The 20,305-nt window shown below is 42.0% G+C and overlaps 1 protein-coding gene across 3 annotated transcripts in view; it reads right to left on the reverse strand.

The window, feature by feature from the left end:
• Positions 1-18,433, reverse strand: part of GRIA2 (glutamate ionotropic receptor AMPA type subunit 2) — a 79,675-nt gene extending 61,242 nt beyond the window's left edge. For all 3 annotated transcript variants that reach the window (XM_072336734.1, XM_072336735.1, XM_072336736.1), the window contains exons 1-2: positions 18,055-18,433; positions 17,806-17,946 (exon numbers count right to left, since the gene is read on the reverse strand). In XM_072336734.1, the coding sequence (XP_072192835.1) occupies positions 17,806-17,946; positions 18,055-18,142 (229 nt within the window). In that variant the 5' untranslated portion in view covers positions 18,143-18,433. The remainder of the gene's footprint in view (positions 1-17,805; positions 17,947-18,054) is intronic.
• Between the last annotated feature and the right edge of the window lie 1,872 nt (positions 18,434-20,305).

Here is a 20,305-nt window from a genome sequence, read left to right on the forward strand (position 1 = left end):
ACAACAGAAATTCTAGCAACTAGTCTTAAACTAAATAGTCTATCAGAGATTTGGTCTGAATTACACTAAAAGTAATGATAGATGTTGGAAAATAAAAAAAAACTAAAAACTAATAAATAAATAAATAAATAAATAAATAAAATCAGTGCATTTAGATAATCTAACAACAGAAGCAGCAAATTTTATTGTGTGCTTATATTATTATATTCATGTAACTCAATTGGAAGCTTATTACGTCCGTAATTTCTTCTGCCCAGTGTCCCTGACCCCCAGGGACATGGAAACAAGAAGGTAATGACTGAATGTTCAATTGGTTGCAGAAAAGGGAACAGTAGTTCCCATCCACAAATAGTAATTTATTTTAGGAAAAAAAAAAAAAAAAAAAAAAAAAAAAGAGAGAAATAAAAAAAGCATATGGAGAATTAGTCTCATTCTGTGGCATTAATCACTTCCAATAAGCATATCATTGCAAAACACTGAATTTTCAGCGGTTTCTCATTTATCAAGAGGCATTTCAGCTTTGCAGCTTCTTACCATACAACATTTCCTGTATTTTTAAGCTCCTAGTTATTACGCAGCTCACTGACTGATGCGCTGTTCAAAGCCTTACCTGCAAATGCTAAGTGAGAATTGAAACTACTCCCATTTCATGAGTGGTTGGACGATCACTTTAGATCATCTCCGCTTGAAAAAAAGCCTACACACTACTCACAGAAGAATTGTTTTCCCCATGACTAGATGCATGTAATTTCATCATGAGCAACAGCAATACAAAAAGGAGACAAATAACAGGCAGGTTAGCAAACCACTTAGTGCATTAACTTCCTCACTTTCTGAGGGAGCATAATCCAGCCATGGAAGAAAACAATTTGAGAATTTACTTTTTCTTCTGCAGTTGAAAAGCAATCTGATGATATCGGGACTAGCTAAGCTCTGTAACCCTCTCCTTTAAACACACTAATTCAGTTTAGTATCCTAACACTTACAGTAGCTTTTTACCAGGTCAACCAAAGAATACTATTAAACTAATCAGATCCCAACCAAAGAAATCTACAAGAACACCAAAAATGATTTGTGGATCCTACTGTAGCTCTTCCCTAAAAGACAGCTTATAGAATACTAACGTTACTCTGCATGAAGGATTCATACTGTCACTGGAAATTGTTGTTTTACGTATAATTTGGAAAATAATGGCCTTTGATTGAAAACAATGGGGTACTTAAGATTAAAAAAAAATGACCTAAGATTCTGGAGGGGAATATAAGAATAGAGTAAGTAAGAAAAATTTGGTAAGATACCCATTTTCTGTCAACTGATACATCTTGTTGAAGTTTCCTTCTTCCCTCTCATCTCCCCAAAGGGAATTTTTAAGATCAAAAATAGAATTTTTGGGTCACAAACAGAAAAAGGAGAAAAAGGGCAGGTACTCTCTTAATTAGCCCTACTTAAAACAATGCATAGGATCAAGCACCTGAATCACGCTGAGGAGAAAGTGACTTTGATTTTCCCTTTTATATAAAACACTCTAACATATTTCTCTGTCCCTCCTCCCGCTTATTTTCTCTAATGTCCTTCTCCCCCACCTTCAACATCCTCTGCCTTTTTTCCTTATCCTAAGATATTTCTCAAGGACTGTTTTCCCTCACTTATAAAGAAGGAAACCAATGTCAAAAAAGCAAAGTTTTCTGTCAAACATAATTCATGTATTTTTCAGCAGCCCTTAGGAAAGCTATACTCATTTGCAGCTCTAATGTAATCATCCATTATGACCTTGAATAAGAAATTCAATCCCTCTCCACTCCTCATTTTCACTATATGTGAAAAGATGGAAGAAAGTTCTTCATCTCTCTCCATTACATACCTCAGCTGTGAGGGTTCTGGGCCAAGGATCAGCACTTACTATACAGCTGTGCAATGTCTAGAATAGTAATCTGGATGTCCCAGAAGGTACTGCAGACATGAATGCAATGCAGATGAATGCAGATGATGATCTGCAGTACAGACTTGTTCTCATTTACAGTTGCTGAAGAGTTCTATCATGAAGGTGTTCACACAGTTGCTAGACATACGGCAATCAGTCTTAATACCTTCTTATGAATACAGAAGTACTTACAGTCTTTTGGAACACTAAACAAAGTAACCTCAAATTATCTACCCTGTATATTACATCAATCAAAGCAATTGATAAGAAGCCCATGTAGTTCAAATCCATCAAAACTACTGACAAATTCAGACCAGTCTAGATGGAGCATCCCAACTGCTCTAAACTGACTCTCAGCATCTTCAGTCCTCCCTTTGTCTCTAGGGTATGACACACTAGAGGAAACGATTTCAGAAAAAAACATTGATACACAATCAGATTGTGAGTCTTTTACATACACAGACATAAGTTGTAAGGGTCTGATTTATACAAAGTGATTACACATATGATTTATATCCATACATTCAAAATCAGAATACTCAGCTTTGCACTCATACTATTCTGCATATCAATTGGCAAAAGCTTTTGCCCTTTCCTTTGCATTCCAAAGGATCAATGTCATGATATCCAAGAGCACGTGCTTTTTCAAATGCAGACAGAGAGTAGACTAAGCCTTATAGTAAACAGTTAAAAGAAACAAAAGCCAACAAAAAAAACCCTCCATACTATGAGGGGAAAAAAAAGAAATAAAAAGTAAATAAATCAACACACAAAATCACTTAAGTCTGAAGACAAGTCCACCTTAAAAAAAAAAAAATCAGTACATTTAAAGCCTGATGAAACACCAGTGCACAGACCAAAACAAGAGACTGTCCTTAGAGAAACACAAGGCCTTCATGCCTACCTAATGTTATTGCAAACAAAGGACTGCCTGATACTAAAAAGCCCTCAATGGAGCTCAAGTCACTCCAATTTATGCTTCCTCCTGAAGGGAAATGTCAAGTCCCAGACTAGAATTACACCATTGTGACAGTTAAAATGCAACTCCAGAAAAATGCTAACGCATTTCAGACTTCATAAAACAATTTCTTACATCAAATATTTCTCTTCTGTTGCCGTTACACATGGTAGAACACAACAAAGCAAACACAGGACTGCTCTTAAAATAGCCATGCATTTTTTTTTCTCTTCCAGAAGTAACAGCAAGCCTGTGAGATGTGCTTGGATTAAACTAGGCAGCATGAGCATCCAAAACAGGCTCTGGGTTTTTTAATGCCACCACTATGAACTGCCAGAAGGTAACACTAATAAGAACTGCAGAAGAGCATGGGAAAAACTGCACCCAGTTTCCCTGAAGGACACATCACAGTATGGCAGTCTTTTGTCAGAAAGGTGTATGAAGTTTTTCTTGATGGCACAGCAACTTCTCACTTTAGCAGATCTTATTCAGAAATTAGCACAACTTCTGTTGTGGGAATATGAACATCAGTCTAACAGGAGATGCACCAGAAACAAGCAACTTAAGTCACCTACAGCATACCAGGAGAACCCCTAATATCCTGGGATACTGAAGACAACAATGTTACAGCAAATCAAGTGAGCCCATGCACATTCCTCAGCCCTGCTATCACCAGTTGGGCAGCCCACATCCAAATGGAAAAAGTGATAGATAACTCTACATCACCTACTGATTATGATTCCTGGTCCACAACTCTCCTAAACCATGCCTGGGCACTGGCTGTGGCTAGCTGCAGTAGACCTAGTATAGCCACATTTTAAAATATTAACAGTAGCCAGAGAAAAATATTTCCAAAATGCAAAATAAGTAGTAAAGAAAACCCAACGTTTACTTAAAGGTAAAGTCACTCATTCTAATCAGACAGTCCTAAATGACTGCTAATTACAGCTTTATAGAATCATAGAATCACTCAGTTTGGAAAAGACATTTAGGACCATCCTGTATAAGTACAACCTAACCACGCTCCCCTAACTCCAACAAGCCTCCGCTAAATCACATCCCTGAGCACCACATCCAGTTTTTAAACACATTCATGGACGGCAACTCAACCACCTTCCAGGGGAACCTATTCCAGTGCTTAACAACCCTTTCTGCAATGTTTTTTTTAAGAGGAATTACAGTTTATAATGAATTACAACTAAATGTGACTAAAATTAACCATTTCTCTAAAGGAAAAAGTTTAATGAAATGCACAATAAGAACTGAGTTAACTGGAAAAACAAAGCAGTCCTTAAATGATCCCATGGAAGCAGTACTTCTTAGCCAGCCTCTATCACAGCTGCAGCTATTGGCAGCAGTTAATCTGCATGGCCTCAAAGCAATTTGCACACTGAAGAGAAAGGTCAGTACACACAAGGAGAAAGAAAACAGGCTGGGAGGAGTTGTCCTTGAGAGCAGCTCGGCAGAGAAAGACCTAGGGGTCCTAATAGATGAGAAACTCAACATGAGCCAGCAGTGCGCTCTGGCAGCCCGGAAGGCAAATGGGATCCTGGGCTCCATCAGGAGAGGGGTGGTCAGCAGGGATAGGGAGGTGATTGTCCCTCTCTACTCTGCTCTTGTGAGGCCCCATCTGGAGTACTGTGTCCAGGTGTGGAGCCCTCAGTACAAAAAAGATATGGAGATTTTGGAAAGGGTCCAGAGGAGGGCCACAAAGATGATCAGGGGACTGGAGCACCTCCCCTATGAGGACAGGCTGAGGGAGTTGGGTTTGTTCAGCCTGGAGAAGAGAAGGTTGCGGGGTGACCTCATTGCAGCCTTTCAATACCTGAAGGGAACTTACTCCCAGGAGGGGAGCAAACTCTTCGAAAGGGCTGATAATAGCAGGACTAGGGGAAATGGTTTTAAGTTAAAAGAGGGAAGATTTAGGTTGGATGTTAGGGGGAAGTTCTTTACTAGGAGAGTGGTTAGGTCCTGGAACAGGCTGCCCAGGGAGGTTGTGGATGCCCCGTCCTTGGAGGTGTTCAAGACCAGGTTGGACGGGGCTCTGGGCAACCTGATCTAGTAAAGGCGTATGTTTGGTGGCCCTGCTAGGCAGGGGGGTTGGAACTACATGATCCTTGAGGTCCCTTCCAACCCGGGTCATTCTGTGATTCTGTGATTCTGTGATTCTGTGAAAACGGGCAAGGAAGAAAAACTCAGAAATAGGGTATATTGAGAAAGAGAAACACAGAACATCCCAAGTTGGAAGGGATCCACAAGGATCATAAAGTTTAACTCCTGTAGATGCCATGGTAAGAGAGAATACAAGCACTGATACTGTGCAAGACGAACGCAAAGAGTAACCCAGAAAAAACAGAAATGGTGAATGAGACATAAGTGTGTCTGGTTAAAGATGTAAAGATAACCTGAGGAGGAGTAATTTTAAAAGACAAAGTGCACACACAGGCTTTCAATCCATTTACTAGAATTTTTCTTAAATCACATTTTCCAATAGATTCCAGAATAGATTTCATTTTGTAAAGAAGAACAAGCAACAGTTAAAATGATTTCTCTCTTGATAGCTCCCAGAGTTTTGAGAAGGTTCTGTTATTATTGCTAGCTTTAAGAAATTATAGTTTACTTAGGACAACCTCTAAGAGCTGGCAGTATTGCCTCCTAAGCAGATGGCATGATTTCAGTAAGAAGTGTATCTGCCCCTGGACAGCAGACTCAGAAGCCCTGCACAGAACCTCAGACCTGGGCCAGAGCTCCTGCCTGCGTGTTTGGAGATGACAAAGCATTGACTGTCCCTTCAGAAACCCCTTGCTGCATGGGAAGGAAACCTATGCGCACCAAACAGAAGGTATGGTAGCACACACTGGTACTCGTCTGTTTCATCACAGGATTAGGTTTACAGTCTCTAACCATCATCAACCCCAGTAATTCAGAAACAACTCACTTAATCCAGCCATGTGTGAACCCCCTGTATTTTAAGGCATCTTAATTTAAAACTCAAAGTTTTCCATGTACTTGGGTTTTCATAATTACACTGGCCAAATACAATGGGATAAATGTTACCAAATGCAAGGGGAAGCCTAGAACGAGTCCTGTGAATCACAGCATAGCATTGCTGAGCTTTGCAATTCCAAATAACTGCCACTGGTGTGCTCAGTACTCTGGATCTTCAGGATTCAGCCCTATAGTAGCTGTCTGGGTGAGTTAGATCAACTGAACAATAACTTTGAAGTATAATCTAGTAAGCCTATTCCTGCAGGCTGCATAAGACTTTGCGATCACTGCTGTTTCACTGCCTGTAGAAAGGTACAGACACAACACAAAAAGACTGTTATATTGATCTTTGTCTTGATGCTCTCATTTGTTATTTAACAGCATACCACTACCAATTCACACCAATTTTCTAACTTCGAGGTTTAAAATGTTCATTTCTCATGCTCTGTATGAATAACCCAGATGTTTACAAGGCTACTTCTTCATCAGCCTTCCTTTGAAGTTCGACTTCCTGTTTCTAGCAGGAAAAAAAGCAAAAGTCAGCATACATTACATGCCTCTAAAGAGTGATAAAAACATGTTTTCTTCGTACATGTTACCCTAAAAAACTTCCATTATTTGTCTCAGTAATCCAGGAAAAAGGGAAAGACACAACCTGAGTACCTGATTGCCATCAAATACTTTCCCCTTCATAGAACCAGAGCACAATGTGGATTAATCACTTCCTACATAAAAACTGCAAAGAATTAACAAGGCAATATTATTTTATCAGGTTGCCAGAAGTAAAATATCATCTCTAAACACAGTTCAACTTCTTGTTGTCCAGCCAACTCTTTCAGCAAGTATTCTGGATGAAACAAATTCTGCCTGAAGGATCACAAGAAGCACATATTGTGAATGTTCGCCATGCTGTAACATGATGGAAAGTACAGCAATAATAGTGAGATGGCAAAGTCCTAGGCTGCAGAAAATGAGAACAAGCCCAAATACAGCAGCCATAGACACAGAAATGAAGTAAGCAAATTTTCTTACCTTGAAAGACCTCAGGTAGGCAAGAATCTCCAACAAGGGATACCCTCATTTCCACTGCCAACCCTAAATGAGGTCTAGGAAGGGGTGGATCCTGGTTCCACCCTTTCTGGTCACTCAGGTTCATGGCACGCACCTGAGCTCCCTGGCCCTGCCTTCCCACCAGGTGCTCAATCACTTCTTCAGGCTGTGACTTAGCATTTCCACTAAAATGATCCTTCATAGAAAACACTGTCAGCAATATTGTAATCTTTATATCCAATGCCTGTTAACTTAAGCGTCCATGAATGCAGCTGCCACAGAAGTGAAATTAAATCTCTATTCACACAGCACTGTCTATGAACATGTGTGAAACCTCTCAGTTTAAAGTCTCTACTCTGTATTTAATCTAGAAACAATGATGCCACCAGAGCCATTGGGAAAACAAATATCACATTGCTCATGGTCAACACAGCTCAAAATGAAGCGTTAACTTTTCCCACCTACAGTATACAGCATAGAATACCAATAATAACTCCTGGATAATAATGAACTCATAAAAAAAAAAATCAAACAAACAAACAAAAAAAAAAAAAAAAAAAAACAACAAAAAACTGCACTTAACTTAAGTTACTTACAGTAACTTAACAGTTACTGTATCAAGGTGAAAAGCACAGATCTACCAGAACAAGATAAAATTAAGAACTTCACTCTAATGAGAAACATACAGATTTGTACATCCAGGAGCAAGAAGCATGATCATATAACTGCTTACTTCTCCCTCATACACTATTAAAATACCCTTCCTACCCGGCAAAATCTGCTCCTCTTTTCCACCAGCCTTTGAGCTTCCAGAGTCTTCCATATCTTCTTGCACCACCAAGCTATTCCACCAGAAAGGTGGGAAGCCTGCACAGAAGCCAGAGCACCACAAAAACTGAGGGTTTAAATGCACTACAGCTGAGAAAGTACGGTGGCTACAAATACCACCCCCTTTCTGTCACAGGTGTGTTCAGTCATCCAGGATTAGAGAGGAATTAGTTGAGGAGCTAGTAGAGAGGAATTAGTTGAGAGCTTCAGTTTGAAGCTTCCTAAACAGCAGCTTTCAGGCTGATTTGGGTTTTCTTCCAGTAGGCACTAACTGTTGCTAATTTCACTGCTAGGCATCTCATTCTCCCTACTGCCTGCAAAATGGGTACCTCCAGTCTTGTTTCATTCCAGGATGCTTGGAAGTTCCCCACTCGTACATGTGACAGTGTCACCCATCACTGAAACCAAGCCACTTTGGGAACTGGCCTGTATATGCCTACTTCTCTTCTGGTCTGCTACAAACAAGATGAGAATGCTTGAGGTCCCTTACAAAAAGCATTCAGAAAGAGAAAACTATTTTAAGTCTATCACTACTGTCACTATATGCCAAACTGACATATTTTTAATTAAAAAAATAGTCCCTGAGCAAAGAGTTCATAAACCGGAACCCGGAAAACAGAAGATAATTCTGATGAGATGGCATGGGGTTCCCGAACATATAATCTTGGTATACCTAGCTGGAAGGAAGGAAAAGTCTGAGTGTATGCATAAATGTGTATATATATGGTTTTTGTTGTTTTTTGTTTGTTTGTTTTGTATAGTAAAGAATGAAATAAACAAAATCAGAAGTAAACCACATAAACCACAGTATACAGATCTAGGCATATAGCTAGTAAGCAACCTGTAGCAATGCGACTAGTTTAACCACGTTCCTGCAAACATCGCTTGCTTCCTCAGCAAGTTTCAAGTGACATTCAGTAAATAAGATGCAGCTTTAAAGGCAAAAATCTCTTGCTACAGAGCCACCACTGTGTCTGAACCAAGTAACTAGCAGAATTATTTCCACAGCCTTTTTAACAGCCCTGCAGCAATGACAATAGTTTTGGTGAGCTGTTTGAAGTGGTATGAGAACAAAAAAATAAACCTTCAAAATTAGGTTGATGTTGAAATATTTCACCTACGTGAACAGAGAGAAATGCACAATGTGGCCTATTTTTTTCCCCCTAATATGTCTGGATTTTTAAGGCAATTGCAATGTGGTTTGGAAAATGGCTTCTAAATGCTGCAACATCCACATCTCCAGAAGTCATGTAATAACAAAATACTGCAAAGACTGACCAAAGCACATTCCTGAAGTAGAATATAAAGCCAGAATGACAAATGAACACAAGAAACCACAATTCTGTGCACCAGAAAATGGAAACTAAGGCTAGCAGTCACAATACTTGTTGAACTGCTGTATTGATGAGTCCATAAAGAACCAGAAGCAACTCTATGCAGAAAAGAAAACAAAAATCCCACAGTGAAGCAAGACATGGTTAGCATTTCTAGGACAAAACCAGAAGGAAAAGCAGATGTGCCATGACAATGGAGGCACTTCAGCATACTGGAGTATAATGGAAGTATGTACTTATTGAGAACGACTGAGTCATGATTTAATATAAGCACCCTTTCAACTACAAACACCAACTAATTGCAACAGAACTTAACAGTCTACATAAACATCAGAGCTTCTAAAAGTTGTTTGGGTGTTTATGAACATACTCATTCCTCACAAGACTGAGGAAATGATTCAGATTGCCAAGTACATCTGAGGCACCCTCATAGATTGTCAGATATGCCACAGGACTTTAAGTATGCACACTTCTGAAGCTTGAGGTCACTCGAGATAACATGAGCGTAACAAACTGTGTTTCAACATGTATTTACTGCAAGTGAATTTAATGTGCCTGTACAAACGGAGACGTGAAGAACATATTTTTATCACATTGAGTAGATGCAATGAAATAGATAAGCTCAAAGAAACATTAAGTGCTCCATTTACTAAAAATTCAGTGTTTGAAGCTCACAGATGCTTACTTCTATACTGGTAACTCATTACTAAGTTCTATAAAGTCAAGACAAAACCCATTCTCCTACAGAAGAAAAACAGTTAAGAAAATAAAGAAAAATTCAAATTTTCGAAGACATTACTGAAGAGTAACATTCATGATCAGATCTAAAAGAAAATGAGCAAACATCATGTTTTGCCTCTTCAGCTATACAAGCAGTGACAAAACCTTTACCTTTTAGCTTAGCTAATAGTACCATTTTATTATGTATATTAATTCAATCTTCCACACTCATACATAAAACGACATGATATGTATTTTGGATCTGTTTTTACTCCCAGTATCACTAGCAGAAGTTTGACCATTTATTTGACTGAGCAAAAATAATCTGATATTATCACTCTGGGTTCCCAAACTACTGGATCAGGTTTACTGAACAAACTGGCTAATCTAATTATCCTGTAGAAGTACTGAGAGACTTTTCAGTCACTCTTACCAGAATTTCAACATAACCCACTTTCTTCAGATGAAAGCATCTGAAAGTTGGGTAGCTGTAGGGTTATGAATGAAATTAGAAATCTATACCGCAATTTATAGTGTACAGTGACTCAGTTTTCATCTACATCCCAAGTTCCCAAATCTATCTGGTTCTTATGTGTAATGAAATTATGTAACAGTGCTTCCAAGCGTTCATTTAAAAAGGCCTGAAATGTTTAAGCTACATATGTACCTGGCTAACCAACTATTGTTGACTGAGCAATTATTTAAACCAGCACATACATAAAAACAGTTTTTGTCCAAGTTTTGTTTTCCTCTATGCTTGATCATAATGAGAACAAAGAGCAAGAAATTGTCCTCGTGCTCTCAAAATCCAGAAATTACTTTTCCCCCTTTCTTCATTAAGGACAGAAGCAAAATTACTAAGATTACTTTTTCTGTGCTAAAAAAAAAGAAATAAGAGAAGCAGGAAAAAGGTAGAAAGGTGACAAAACCTGAGACTATGCCAAATCAAAACAGGCCAGCATTCAGGGCAATCAGCTACATGAAAGGCAAAGAGTGAAATAAAGGCTTAAATCCAGGATGGTTCTGCTTGCCGCCACTGTGATTCTGTTGTGGATCAAGGCAGCTCCTGCTACAAGTGACAGTGCTGTAGCTTATGTAAGAAGGAGCTTGGGATACACTAGCTAAGCAAATTGTTTACTCTGCTTTTCAGATACAGCCAGAACACACTCAGTGATAGCACAAGGCACAACCATGCAGGAAAGGTTTGCTGCTTGGTCCCCACATCCATGCCAAGAATCCCTGGGAAGCTGCACTAGCAAAGTGTTTTTGAATTTGCTACATTCATATGAGCAAAAAACAAGAACAAAGACCAGTATTATGGCCTGGAAGCCATTTTGTAAGAAATAATTCTTAACTAATACTACAGGAGGAGCACTGGGTGTAAGTAGACTCTTAACATCCTCAATTTCTAATAGAGGAACCACTCGTTGGGCTGAGCTCACAGCACCGTTGCTGACATGACCTCTGAAAGCAGCCTTCCCACATGAATGATGAGGAAAACTCCACATTACCTATCATGTTGCTGTTTAGATTATCTGTCACTCTGAGTGCTTACGGTATTCTGTCAGTTGCCAACTTCTAAGCGTGTAAAAGAAAATCAAGCTCACACAACTTGTAGGAAGCAGAGGCATCTTTCCCACTCCAAATGATGTTTTGAACTTGTAAAAGCACACAAACTGTGAACAAATTACAGCCTTAACCTTAACAGCGGCATAAAATCAAATGCAGCATTAAGTATCTGGAATTGAACTTGCTATGCTATCCCATCTCTACACAGTTCAAGCACGTGCACACTTACCAACTTGGTATATACTACAAAATGAGCCACTGTCTCTTACTAAGCTCAGTTGTGTGAGTACGTATTTAAGAGTCAGGGCCAATGTGGACATTTCACAGAGTTGCATCTTATCCTTTTCTTATTAATTGAAGAAGTCATTCTGCAAAGAGCTGCCCATTCCAAGCCACAAACACAAGAGTACTCAGTTCCTCTGTCAGCAATGAAAAGTGCAAGTCCATGTGCCTTCTGCACTTAAGTAATGAAAATAGTATTCTGACGTTCAATAGAGCCCAACAAATCATTCCGGGACTGGCTGCAGCAATTGGTAATTCAGTTACAGCACCCATCACCCCAAGCACACAAAGCAATCACACACCCATTTAACTTAATGAATACAGACCAGAATATCCTTATCTGATATTGAATAAAAGAAGAGAATAGAGTTGAAATAACTCACTGCTTGTGCCCAGTTCTGTCACCTTTAGTTCCGCTGCTTGTAACATTTAAACTCTGAAAAGATGCTATTAATTTCTGGGACAGGTATGTGAAAAGGGAGGAGATAGCAGTAGCCAAAGCTGAACCTCACCTCCTTGCAGAATAATAAGCATCTATTTCTTATTAAAATTTTAAAGTTTCTCATGAAATGGCTAACTGTAACTAAATGCATTAAATATAAATGAAAGCACATTTGGGACAGAAATATTCATTTTCTATATTTGTCTCCCCATTGGGGAAAAAAAAAAAAAAAGATGTAATCTCCCCATAATCTGCCTGATTTGAGAACCTTTCTTAAAACAATAAAAAATTAAGATAAGTAAATTACAGAATTATTCTTCAAGACATCTATACCACCTCGTAACTACATTAGCCAAGCAGAACAAAACCAAACCAATAAAAAAAGCCTACAGTTCTTAAGCACAGTTTAAGGAGGTGCAAGACAGGTCTGCTCAACATTTGTTTGTTTAAAGTCTGATTTTACTCCTTACTGCTTATCTCTTTCAAAACATGCACTCACTGTGTTTGTCTGATGCTTTTTCTCACTCCTTATTGTTTATCAGCAAGGAATTCATTATCAAAAGAACTTCATTACTTAAATCAAGGCTCTTTTCCAGTTTTAATAGGTTACATCTAATATGTACTTGTAGCAAACATAGGTTTATCAATGAACTTATTAAAGAAAGATGTAAAGATTTCAGCAGGAAACAGTAATGATGCTATACAAACCTACATGTTTCTTATGAAAACATACAGAAATCTATAGTGCAAAAGGAATTAACCCTTCATCTGTAGTCTTCCAGAAGTGCATCACTACATACATGTTTCGATAAATGTAACAGCTAAAAGACTACAGAAAAACACTCTTCATCCCAGAAATGAATGTTCCGGTTAACTGTTACATGAGAAGCCCATTTACATACACATAAATACAGTCTGATACATCCAACTAAAATGTGCATGTAGTCAGGCATCTTTTCAGCATTATTATCAGTCTGACCTGGTATCCTTTGCCTTCAGCTCTAGGGATATTAGTTCCAGAACATAGGCGTGATTCTCCAATACAAAATACCAGCAATTCCTGCACTCAATTCACTTAAAGGGGTGAGAACTGACTTAAAATGATAAATCTTCTTTAATAGTAAGAGCTTTGAGACAATCCTCTTCAGAAAATGGGCAGCTGAGTCCTCCTTTTTCTTTAACTTGCATCCAAAACAAACTATTTTTCAGTGCATACATAAAATTACACACGTACATGTATTTGTGTATACATGTTTATAGAGACATACACACAGACATACATTTGTGGTTGCTATGGGTTAATTCCTCCTTTCGGGTCCTAAATATTAGTACAAGCAGAATATACTAGAAATTCATTAATTTATAATTACCATTTCCTAAAGCAAATATGGTATTTTTGTCAACATAGAATCATAACAATTTAAGTATTCTTTCAATGAAGGAGCTTTGTACATTAATTTTTACAGAATATCTTTATTTTCTATGTAGCTAATAGAATACCTGCCTGTTTAAATGTGTTTTCAATATAACAACATATTCCCAGTTATTATGCATTTCCCTAGTAAATATCAACTGTTCAAACTTGTCTTAATCGTCAATAATACTTTAAGAACAAGAAGACTGAAAAAGAGCTGAAGAAATCCAGCAGTAACAGTATTTCTTCATGCACTGGCCCTAGGTTTAGTATACATAACACACACTGGGTAGTAATGAAGCCTTTGCACGTATGAGATAAGAACACCCTTACTACGTGGATGTTCAATTGTCCCATAAAAACTGGTGTAAATTAAAGCTTTTATTAGCATAAAAGCATGTATAAACATAAGCATATATTGAAGAAGTTGACTGATATATTGGTTGATTTAAGAGTTTGGTTGGAATTGATATACTACTCACAAATTACTATTGAATATAACTCACCTCAATGTTTATAAAGATAAAATAGATGCTCATACTATTTTCAAAACCTCGTGGTAATTTTTCATTTTAGATACACAGGTGTGTCATCAACACAATAATCACACAATAAAAATAGGAGAAGTTGAGCAGCCAAGCCAGAGCTTTCACTGTCATATCACACATCTGCATGAAAACTCTCTGTGAGCCAGGAGCAAGGAGACCCAGCAGGGACAGCATGGTCATGCAACAAACACCCCAGGTTTCTTTAGACAGAACTCTCATGAGTGGAAGAATGTTCAAGATTTGCTACAGAGCTTGATTTTTACAGGGAAAGTGCTTTAAATAAAGGACCAAAAGTGTTATATAAGCTACAATCTGCTTTAAAGATAATATTTTATTACAGAAGTCCGTGTGATCTTGTCCATTTTAATTACAAGGGGGGATAGAAACTTCACGAGTACTCAGTGAGCCTGATAAATGTTTTACAGTGAAAAGGAAATGAGAAGGACCAGGAGCATGAATGAACTGAAACAAACATTTAATAAATTCCTTCTTTCCTTCAAAGTAAGTTTTAATCACCCATTCCAAAATATGTCTGGGCTCAGTAATTTCAATTCAAATAAATACATCCAAACCTGTTCTATCGTTAACAACCACAGGATATATTTTTGGCTTATCCTTTAACTATCTTGCCAGCAGGACTCTGCATGCTATTCCTTTAAGGATGCTATCTCTAGCATTATATTCCAAAATGGCTGGGAAAACCTTTGTAATGACTCACAAGTTGCAACATGCTAGATATTCATACGTTTTGAAAGCTGCTGAAGATATAACAGAAGGGTCTAAGGTTTATGCATGAATCAGCATCCCCTTGTCACAATGTCATGGTGCAGTGATCCCTGCAGAGCTGTAAGACTTGATTTAAAACAGAAAAACAGCACTGGCTCTTGAGCCAGCAGAATGAAATATCTCAGATCATTCATACGTTACCTCTGTGAAACCACTATATGAAAACCCTATTAGGGTTATGAAGGTTTTATAGTAGTCCACAGGAGACTTTTCTTTAGGTGACTCCAATATCCTTTCAGTCTAAAAATACACACATACGTAATACAACTATCCCCATTCAGGTTGGATGGTTTAAGAGGAAAGGATTTCATTTTCACTAGGTTTATTCTTTTGATAGAATTAACAATTTTTAATGAAAATCTCATGCTGCTGATTGTCAGCACTTCTCCAGTTCACTTAGACTCAATTACACTTAGCTGAAGGGCAATAAAGTCCAATTTTTGGACATCACCCAGTTCCCCATGAATTACCTGCAGTGCCTGCGTACACTCCGCCCCAGCTGGTACAAACCAAGGAGGTTCTGACAGAGTGAACTGCCTTGCTAACATGTGCTTCTGTTACCTAGCTTGTCACCCTCTGAATCACCATGAGTTCTCAAAGAGGGATAAGTGCAACCCATTGCTCTGGAAGCATGTAATTATGGTCACAGCAGAGAACAGCTCTTCTAATTGTGCCATCAGCCTGTAGAAAGATACAACCCTCCCTCAAAAACACGAAACCTCCTGATGCTGCTGCCCTGCGAGGTGTCAAACTGCTATTAGATGACAGCAGTGACTCCTGATCATCTATCAGCACAGCCTTGCGACAGTCCAACAACTCACAATGACTGCTTTATTGCATGACGTACAGCAATGCATCCACTACAGCACTGAGAAGCAAAGCATCTGTCCTCCTCTGCCATGCTCCTGGGTACCCTTCAGTAACTGAGTGGTCTCACAAGGGTGCAAACATCCCTTAGCTGTTCATGAGCACTGCTCCATCTTTTATGCAATCCAAAAGCAATCCCAGCAACACAACTCACTCATCTACAAACTCTTTGCTCCATAGATGAGCCAATAATAGGAAGCCGGAAGCCTCCTTTGGATAGCTGCACGGTCCCTTTCCTTTCCCTCGTTTATTCCCAGGCAGAGAGGAGCGTGAGCTCACCCCGGGCAGGCAGAAGGGGGTGGTGGGGCCCCGGGTGGCCGCCGGCTGCCACCTGCTGGCCGCGGGCCCAGCCTCGTGGGGGCACGGCGCGGGGAGGGGCTGCGCCGGCACCGCACGGCAGCACTCACCGCCTTCCTCCGGACAGAAAGAGGGCACCGCCTCTGCCTATGTGTAAATCTGCTGCTGCTTAAGGAAAAAAAAAAAATCACTCGCTGTGAAAAATATCGAGGCACGCACAGAGATGTCCTCGCTTCACGTTATCATGCTTTTCTGTGCCCTTCTTCACACTCACAGTGCTCAGATGCCGCTGTGCTGGGTTTGGGGATCGGCTCCTCACACACTACTCTTGAAATAACAATCGGCCACTTTCTCAACGTGTTAAACAATAACAACTCCAAGAGTAGAGACAGATGAGAGAAATAAAATGGAGCCTCCTTAACCTATTTGCGCACGCAGCGCTCAGAAAATTCATCAACTGCTGCATTTTGCTTGGTGTCTTCGGAATGCCTTTCCCTCCAACCACACCTTTCTTGGAAGGCAACCAAGGGAATACTGCCATACTTTCAGCATATGGTTCACTTGTCAGCCAAAACCCGCAGCCGAGGTAACCTCGCTCTGCCGTCAGCAGCAGCCTGAGGTGCCTAAAAAGCTCACGCCTGAGCTCTGTGCTCCCTGCAATGGAAGCCTTGAACGTGGCTCAAACAGGGGAGAGCCCACGCCTCCCTCCTGCCTATAGCCAACCCTTCAGCTCCTGGCTGCAGTCTGCACCCAGCAAAGCCACCCACAGAAGGCAGCACAGGTCAGGAACCGAGCAGGTGCATGGACACATTGGCAGAAGGAAATACAGCTCCTTAACTTTCCTATGGACTGAACCTTTGACACAGGCATACATGACATGGAGGAGGCAGGACAGGGCTGTCTTTAGTACAAGCAGGAAAACCTTTTCCCATGTTTTACACATTTCACCAGTTTCACAGCATTGAAGAATATGCCAGAGCCATCACAGTTACACACAATGCCATCTAGAACACTACATCACACTTTACTTCATTGAGGGTCTTAGGGCTACACACAGCAAATCCTCTCCACACGCTGCTCAGCTTGCTGGAGCCCCTCATTCATTGGGTGGCCATAGCCCTGCAGGGGCTGCTGCGTGCTTCCATCTTTTGGACGTCAGCTCTGTGTGCTGTACCCCTATATCCCCACGTATGTTCCTTGGGCTGAGCTCCTGCACCACCTATTCCAGCATATGCCGAGACAGCACCTCGCTACCTTCACACAGCTGATCTGGAGGAGCGATAAAACAGCGAAAACGCTTAGGCTGATAACCGGCCTCCGGCTTCAGCACCCCGTACGAGGGACAGGGAAACTCGCCCCGGAGAGGCCGGCAAGGAACGAGGTCCTCGCCGACCGCGCTGCCGCTAGAAGCGGGGAAAGGCGTTCCTCCTCCGGCCCCGAGAGCGGAAGCCGCACGCCCCCTCTCTCCCTCCTCCCTTCGCCCACCGCCCCCCGGGGCCACGCACGTGCTCCGCGCCCCGCTGCACGCGTGCGGCCGCGCCCGAGGCGGGGCAGAACCCCACCGCTCTCCCGTACCGCTCCGCTCCGCACCGCGCAGCGCCTCGGTGCCGGGCTGCGACGCGGCGCGGTAAGATGGCTGACGACGCTCCGGCGGGGGCGGCGGGCTCCATCTTAAGGCTCCGCCGGCGCCGGGGGGCGCACGGAGACCCGGCGCCCACCTTCCCCGGGGCCGGGCCGGGCGCTGCCGCAGCTGCAGCCGTAGCCGTTCGGCGCCGGCGGCCCCTCCCGCCCCGGTACTCACAGGCGTTGGTGACGGCGAAGCTGTTGGCGACCTCCAGGTTGTCGATGTGGGGAGTGAGCCTGAACTCGGAGGTGGAGAATTGCACCATGCCCACCCGGAACGCACTGTACTCCTGGTCGGCGCCCCTCGGGAACAGCCCCCCTGCAGGCAAACACACGCGTCAGGCGACGGGGCGCCGCGCCGCAGGGCAGGCGGAGGGGCAGGCAGGGCACGGGGCGGGGGGCGCGGAGGGCGGCCGCGGGCACCTACCGATCTGTATGCTGTTGGAATGGGCCCCCCAGATCAGTCCCCACAACACGGGAGCCAGGCAGACAGAAATATGCATAATCTTTTGCATTTCCAGGAAAAGGAGAGCATCCACAAAGCCACAGAAACGGCCCTTCTTTTTTTCCTTTCTTCCTTCTTTCCTTCCTTCCTTCGCCGCCGCCGCCGAATTCGACCCTCCGGGCGAGCGGCTGGCGGCTGCAAGCCGACCCTGTGCAGGGAGGCGAGGCCGATGCCGGGCACCACGAGCAGGAGACGCCGTTCCCGAGCTACCGCTGCCGCTCTACTCTTCGTCCCAGCTCCGGAAATAAGCGGGGGGCGGGTGGCCGCGTGCCGTCGGCGGCGGCGCCGCTGCGCTCCCACTGCTGAGCGCTCCCGGGCCGGCCCTGCCCTCACACGCGCTCCCTCCGCCGGCGGCGCGCCTGCGCGGGCAGGGAGAGTCGCGGGAGCGTGCGCCCTGCAGCCCCTCCCCTCCGAGCGCGGGCACGGCGACGGACCGCCGCGGCCTTCAGCACCGTGGACAGCGGCGCCGCGGGAGCGCGGCCGGGGCCGGGAGGGGAGGGGCCCCGAAACCCCCAGTGGGGTGCGCAGCCCCCTGCCGCCCGCAGCCCCGTTGAGAGAGCCTGAAAGTCAGGGAGGTTCATTGGTCAGGATGAGTCCCGGCTACGTTAGGTGGATGTGCAAGACGTGACATTTATCACCGGACACAAAGTCGGTCGCTGACACACGTGCACACCCGTGGGCACACGCACCTCGTTACTACAAGCTGTCTGACAGCACAAAGGCCGTGACAAGAGATGTCCTACAAAACGTCTATGTGCAGGTCTATTTTTCAAAGGTGGTGTTGTTTTTTTCTTCAACTTTTGCTAACATAGAGGAGCAATGCCCATTTAGGGAATATTTTTTTGTTACTATTGAATTGTCTTGATTCTCCTTTCCAGAGACAAAGGAAGGTCTCAAAGCTTCAGGCACTCAGATGTCTGTATAAGTGCATAACCTGAACACACGGGAAGCAGGCGGTTTGAGGCCCTCTGCCCATCACTAATCTAGTTTCATTCGAGTCATTTCACCCATAAATTTTGTACCAATTTTGGTCTGCAGTACTGTCATTATCTCCCTCTCACCTCAGAATGAGATGATCCTGGAAAGGACAAGCGGTACTGCTGTGGTGTCTGGCAGAGAATCGTGTCAGAGGAAAGCTTGCATTTGGACAGTCAGGCAATTAAACGTACAGGTATTCACATTTAATACATGCTTTGGTGTCATGTTGCCAATCTCCTTTAGCAGAAGCGCAGTTCAATCAGAAGCATAAGCTCCTTTCATCCAAGTCTGGGTAAGGAATAGTCCCCTTATGCATACCAAATGAGGTTAAAATACAGCAAAGATTGTGGCTGGAATATTGTATTTTAATATTTTATAAGAAAGAAAGAAAGAAAAAAAAACTTTATGCCAATTCACATTCTAGCTGCATCATGAACTTAAGTATTTTTTAAAACATAGCTACAATGGTGCCAGTTGAAATCTACAAAACCCCCACTCTTTGAACTAATTGTCATTATAGGTATGGAAATGATTTAAAGAACAGCACTATTCCACATGCAGATTGAGACCTTTGTCAGCAGTGGAAAGAATAATTCACGGTGATATATGTTTTATCTGGTTAGGTAGTAAAAATTGATTTAATTATTTCTCCTAGACTGTGTACCAATGCCAAACAGAGTCTGGACAGACTCACCTGAGTCAAATCTGAGACCTACAGAACATCAGGTAGCAGTTAGGTCATGTAAAAGTGACCAGAATAGGAACTTATTTACCAATTACAGCTGGGTTTATTTTTGTACAACTTGTCTGTGGTGAGTTAATAACTGCCAGGCAATCACAGGTGATACCACTCTGGCTGTTGATTTACTATGTTTCCATTAAATAGTTGTGTGTGTGTGTGTATGTATACATCATTGATAACATGCGTGTGTCCATGCACGTGCTTCATATTCCTGGTTTGTATTGTCATGTCAGAACATGTGGGAAAAAAGAATGTCAGGTTAGTAGTTATATGGCCATACGCTGGGGTGCCAGCAAAAAATAGAAGTTTTTAACTGAGATGAGTAACTCTAAAAGGACAGCATGGGCTAGTGAATCAGCAGGAAAACAGATTAATCAGAATTTATTAACAAGGAAAAATGCTAATGATAAAATAAAGCTTTCTTCAGTAGTCCATTTTTTGAAAGTCCTATGC

This window comes from Excalfactoria chinensis, chromosome 4, assembly GCF_039878825.1.
Source record: "Excalfactoria chinensis isolate bCotChi1 chromosome 4, bCotChi1.hap2, whole genome shotgun sequence".
Lineage (NCBI taxonomy): Eukaryota > Metazoa > Chordata > Aves > Galliformes > Phasianidae > Excalfactoria > Excalfactoria chinensis.